Genomic DNA, 6,181 nt, shown 5'->3' with positions numbered 1-6,181 from the left:
TGAAGTGCGCGGACTCTAATCTGGGAGAACCGGGTTTGATTCCCCCACTCCTCCACTTGCACCTGCTGGATGGCCTTGGGCAAGCCGTAGCTCTGAAAAGAGCTGTCCTTGAAAAAGAGCAGTTTCTGTCAGAGCTCTCTCAGCCCCACCTACCTCACAGGGTGTCTGTTGTGGGGAGGGGAAGGGAAAGGAGTTTGTAAGCCGCTCTGAGACACCTTTGGGTAGTGAAGGGCGGGGTATCAATCCAATCTCCTCCTCCTAAATTAAACTGAGGCAACTGACTTCAGGAGCACTGTGCGTGTGACCTGTGACTGGCAGACTTGTACGACTTGGACTTAAAAGGGCGCTTTCACACACACTAAACACACTTTCAAGGCACTTAGTCAACTGGATTTTACTGTGTGAAATGGCAAAATCCACTTGCAAATGGTTGCTGAAGTGGATTGAAACGGTATTATTTAGCACGTGTGAAATAACCCTAATATCTCACACAAGGCTAATTACCTGACAAAAAAGTCCCCATCTGTTATGTTGGTGACGATTTCCGAGTCACTGCAAAATCTCGGGCAACCATGGCAAGCAGGAGCCCTCAGCCTCAAACTTCAAGAGCTTTATCTTTCACAGCCGGTGTTGTCCTTGCTATATTTTGTATGAAATGTCTCTGGGCTGGGCGTGGGGTGGGGGGGCTGGCATCGGTTTTGCAGACAAAGTTTAGCCGGTTTCAGGGGCTTCGGAACCCGAGCCCCCCCGCCCAACGAACAAACACACAAACAGCTTATGAGAAGGTGTGATGCTGGGACTTCTTCCTTATTCCCCCCTCCCTCAGAATCTTTTTATTTCTTCTTTGACGCCTGCAAGAGCCGTTAAGACATGTCAGTCAAATTGACAGGTGGCTGGAGTTTAAAAAAAGGAAAGAAAAGAAAGCAAAGCCAAGGGGCGAAAAAAAAAGGGGTCTAGACCAAAGAAAAATGAATTGGTGTGAAGATGCTATGGAAACAGCCGGCAGGTCAGATGAGTGTGATCAAAGATTTACTGATGCCGCATGTGGAAAGGGGGGGGGGAGAGAAAATCATTAAGAAACGCCAGAGAAAGACAGTTGATTTCAACTGGTATCACAAAATAAAAACACATTCAAAGCGGTGCTATGGGGGTCGCCCCCTCTGATACAGCCGGAGAAATAAAAGAGAAAGCCGATCATGGTTGGAACAATAGTAGAACAAAAAAGGCGGCGGAGGTGAAGGAAGAAGGTGCTTCTTATCCAGTTCAGTTATCATTAGAATGTGAGTCCCACTGTTTTTTCCCTGACTGATTGAAACCAAAGGCAGAAGTTTGCCCGGCTTAGCTAATAAGTGTTGTTGTGTTTTTTTTTTGGGGGGGGGAGGTTGAGGCGAAGGGTTGCGAGGAAAGAAGGCACAGAAAGAGAATAATGTAAGGGAGTGAGACAGGTCAGGTTTAAAACTAAATGGACAGAGAGTGAAAGGACAAATCCAGCTGGTCTCTCGCCATGAGATACAGAACCCTTGCACTCCTCCAGCAACGGTCTCCTCTCTAGCGGTCACTGTTCCCTCTAAGATGAGTTTAGTGTGAGCTAGCTCACAGTTCTTTAGCCTCTGGCTCACATATTTTTGTCTTAGCTCAGGAAGGGATGGCTCCAGAGCAAGCTAATCTATGCAGCAGCCAAATCACTCGCTCACAACTTTCATGCCAGTCGCTCACAAAGTAGAATTTTTGCTCACGAGACTCCACAGCTTAGAGGGGACATTGCTAGCGGCGCAGGGGGAATGAAGCCTGGCACTCTCGCCTCAGACTCAATGATAGCAGCACGTCCCACACCAGGAGTCCCCAACCTCTTTGAGCCTGTGGGAACCTTTGGGGTTTTGAGAGGGGGCGGTGAGCACGGCCTCCAAAATGGCTGCCACAGGAAGTGGAGCCAAACCCAAAATGGCTGCCACAGGAAGTGGAGGCAAACTCAAAATGGCTGCCACCGGAAGTGGAGTTGAAGGGACACTGCCCTCCTCACAGCTCCTGGGAAGAAGGGAAGCCTGGAGGGGGAATGGAAGACACACTGGCCGAGGAAAGCCCGGGTGTTTAGCAGTCCTCATGATCTCCCAGCCGGAAAAAGCCTTTCATTTGAATGGGGGCAGGTGATAACAAGCCTTGCCTGACAGCAACCTCACCCACTTTCTGAAAAGCTCACTGGGCATCAAAGGAACACTTGCGGGTGCCATGGTCCCCTTGGTGGGGGACAGTGCCCCACACGATTACAGCACAAATTTGTCACTGACTTTTGAGGGGAAAACTCTTTGTTTTCCCCTCAAATGGCTGTGGCCCCGCCCCCAGCGTGCCTGGTGTCTGTACATCACATCCGGGTGGCGCACGCACAGGGGTGGGGTTTCCCCCGGGCCCGATTCCGCGGGGGCGGAAATCGGGCCTCAAAAGCGGGGGGAAATCTGCCCCCCGGGGGGATTTGGGAACCCTAAGTTGCACCATTATTGCAATGCAATGGTAGGCAATCTTTTCAGAGAGTGTGTTATGATTCAGCTCCACAGAATGACAGTGCTGCACAGGGGAGGGGGCCATGGCTTAGTGGTAGAGCATCTGCATGGTATGTAGAAGGTCCCCGGTTCAATTCCCAGCATCTCCAGTTCAAAGGGCCAGGGAGGAGGTGATGTGAAAGACCCGTTCCTGACCTGGAGAGCCACTGCGAGTCTTAGACAATAGTGACCTTGATGGACCAATGGTCTGATTTGGGATAAGGCAGCTTCATGTGTTCAGGGGTTCATCCACACATGGTTGGACACTGCACTACCATTGAACTACAGGTGTCATTCACAACTGGATTCTCCTGGTATGGACAAGACAACCCACTTGCAAACGATTGCTAGAGGAAAATGATAGCACAATAGCCAACGAGGAGTGGATGCAGCCTAGGTGTGCCATGGGTCCTATTACCCCCTCCACACACAGAGCTTCTAAGGAAATTTTGCTTCTTCTAGGCAGCGAAGCAGTGCTGGAAAAGAGAGCATGGGATTGGCCTGAGCCTACCATATACCATATTCAGGTTTATGTGCCAATTTACCATAGGCCAGAAATGCTTCAAAGCTGTGCCGCCATCTCACACGGCATCTGTTCTACAGGTTAGCCACCCATGTCCTTATGCCAGTCGAATATCATGTGGGAAAACGTTCTGTTCTGTGTATAAGCACTGTTCCCCCACCCCCCGCAGATGTAGCAGTTCTGTCTTTTATGGACCACATTCTGATGTGTTATGCATGGTAACCATGTAAGGAAAGAAGGAAACTCATGCTATTGCTTTAAAAAAAACAAAAAACACCTTGCATACTTGTTGTTTTGTTTTTTCCGTCACAAAACTAATCCCACACCAGCAGGTACAAATGGCTGCCATAATGGAAAGGAAACAGGGACAGAAAGGCACACACAAAAAGGACGGATAGCCTTTTGTTCTTCTTACCTAACTCTGTTATAATCGGGATATTAACCCCCGTTGTGATGGAAGGTTGACGGAGGAGGCCGTGGACTGGGCTGTTATCTGGGGATGGCCTTTCCATTCCTGGTGGAGTAAACCCTGAGGAGGCAAAAAGGCATACATTGAAACGGTACACACTGCAAATTAGGATTTAAAAAGCATTTTAAAATATCTGAGACATATTTTAGAGCACAAATGTGGTACGTATTTTTTCCTAATTCTCAATTATAATGCCTTTGAAATTGAACCAAGCTTAACCATAAGGCAATAATAATTTATGTGGCACGTATGTACATGTTTAAGGTAAGATATAATGGACTTTGCACTTCAGTCTATGTCTAGGTATAAAAAAAATCAGTTACAAAAGGACAGATGGGAATAAACTTTCTTAGGTATTTTCCACATTCTCAATTTTTCCACATTCTCATTTTCCAGTTTGGTGTCGTGGATAAGAGCACGGACTCTAATCTGGGGGAACCAGGTTCGAATCCCCACTCCTCCACATGCAGCTGCTGGTGTGACCTTGGGTCTGTCACAAGTTCTGTCAGAGCTGTTCTCTCAAGGGCAGTTCTTGGAAAGCTCTCTCAGCCCTGCCTACCTTACAGGGTGTCTGTTGTGGGGAGGGGAAGGGATTGTAAGCCATTTTTCAGATAGTGAAGGGCAGGATATAAATCCAATCTCTTCTTCTTCTCTCACTTGTAAGTTTCTGTTTCTTCAGGTTTCTTTCTTGTTCCGTATGTGCTTTACTCCCTCTAGTGGTCGATTTGATATTACATTGGTTTATGTCCTGCATATCTCCTTGCAGATTTAAACGGCAGGTTTTTATGCCGGACATAAACTGATGAAATATTGAAACGACCACTAGGGGGAGCAAAAAAGTGCAGAATAGAAACCCCCCCTAAAGAAACAAGAACGTACAAGTAAGGGAAATGAAAATGTGGGAAAGTGCTTAGAATCAAAGGACAGAGTATATCTCAAGGAAGCTATCTTTTTTTTTTTTGTAAGAAAGAGTCAGTGTCCAAAATGTTGAAGGGTGTAAAGAGGCTTCTAAACTACTGCGGAGCAAAATCACAAACTTCTTTAGCCTTTTGTAATGGAGAAGCAACTTATCCGAGAAAAAAAATGGAACTGTGAATGTAAAACTGAATCTAGGACTGGACTGACCCACACTGAAGCATGCCATGTGAAATCAGCCCAGTGGAGACAGTAGCCCCTTTTGATGTGCATTTGTGGTTGTTGTTGTTACTACTTATTAGACTTTTATACTGCTCTCCCCACAAAGTGAGGTCAGAGCGATGTACAGCATTTAACAACAAGAAACATAAAAACAGCCCATTAATCTAAGTATGCAAATAAAATACAAAAATCTTAAAACAACATACAAAAAGCATAAAACCTATACGGTGTTGCAGTACAATTTTGACCCCCAGTGGAGGGGCCCAGTGAGAGGCAACTGATTGGCCGAACCATTGATGTCCTCAACCATATGCTTGGTGGAACATCTTTGCCATGCAGGTCCTGTGGAATTGTAACAAGTCCCGCAGGGCCCTGATGTCGTTTGGCAGAGAGTTCCGCCAAGTCAATTGAAACATGGACTGTGCCCATTCCATCAGATTACCATAAAAGGCTGATTTTGTGAAACAAATCGGACCAAGTTGCCAACCTCCAGGCAGGGCCTGGAGATTTCGGGGAGCTACAACTAATCTCTAGACAACTGAGAACAGTTCCCCTGGAGAAAACAGCTGCCTTCAGAGGGTGGGCTCTACGGTATTATACCCTGAGGTCCCTCCTCCCCAAGCCATACCGTCCACATGCTGCACCCCCATATCTCCAGGAATTTCTAAACCTGGAGTTGGTAACCTTAGACCTAACACACTTCAGGAATAATACAAGCAACAGCCTTGATTGACATGATTGAGGTTTATAAGATTATGAATGGGAAAGAGCAGGTAGAGAAAGAGGTACTTTTCTCCCTTTCTCACAATACAAGAACTCGTGGGCACTTCGTGAAATTGCTGAGCGGTCGGGTTAGAACGGATAAGAGGAAGTCCTTCTTCACCCCAAGAGTGATTAACACGTGGAATTCACTGCCACAGAAAGTGGTGGCAGCTACAAGCATGGACGGCTTCAAAAGGGAATTAGATAAGCATATGGAGCAGAGGTCCATCAGTGGCTATTAGCCTCAAGGTATAGATAGGGACTCTGGGGCAAGTGATGCTCTGTCTTCTTGGTGCTTGGGGGGGGGTCAACAGTGGGAGGGTTTCTAATGTCCTGGCCCCACTGCTGGACCTCCTGATGGCATTGGTATTTCTGGCCACTGTGTGACACAGAGTGTTGGACTGGATGGGCCTTTGGCCTGATCCAACATTGGCATCTCTTATGTTCTTACGTTCTTAACTGCCAAGCATTCTCTGGGCCTGGAATCGGCCCTGGGATTACTATTACTACATGAGTTTTTTTCACTCACAGTTCTAATGGGATTTAAAATATCTGTATTAAGAACGTACAGGATTGTCTCCCAAGGAATCATGGGTAATTCTCTCTTTTATTCCTCCTTTGCTTTTAATCTTTGGTGAGGCAAATGGCATGCATCGTAGTATGCTTGAAACTGAGCCGAGAGTGTGCCCCCCGCATTCAAGCGTTGTCTGGAGAGAAGCACCAGATGCATTTCCCCTTGCCAAAAAATAAGTTCTA

The 6,181-nt window shown here is 46.9% G+C and overlaps 1 protein-coding gene across 1 annotated transcript in view; it reads right to left on the bottom strand.

Moving 5' to 3' along the window:
• The window catches only part of LOC107122072 (calcium-activated potassium channel subunit alpha-1-like), a gene marked incomplete at its 5' end in the record, with an annotated part of 36,217 nt that extends 32,593 nt beyond the window's left edge, over positions 1–3,624 (bottom strand). The window contains one exon of the mRNA XM_015425099.1: positions 3,473–3,624. Coding sequence (XP_015280585.1) covers positions 3,473–3,624 — 152 coding nt within the window. The remainder of the gene's footprint in view (positions 1–3,472) is intronic.
• Positions 3,625–6,181: the final 2,557 nt, after the last annotated feature.

The sequence above is a fragment of the Gekko japonicus genome, unplaced genomic scaffold, assembly GCF_001447785.1.
Source record: "Gekko japonicus isolate JY-2015 unplaced genomic scaffold, Gekko_japonicus_V1.1 scaffold3239, whole genome shotgun sequence".
Lineage (NCBI taxonomy): Eukaryota > Metazoa > Chordata > Lepidosauria > Squamata > Gekkonidae > Gekko > Gekko japonicus.
This window is presented reverse-complemented; position numbering and strand designations above follow the sequence as displayed.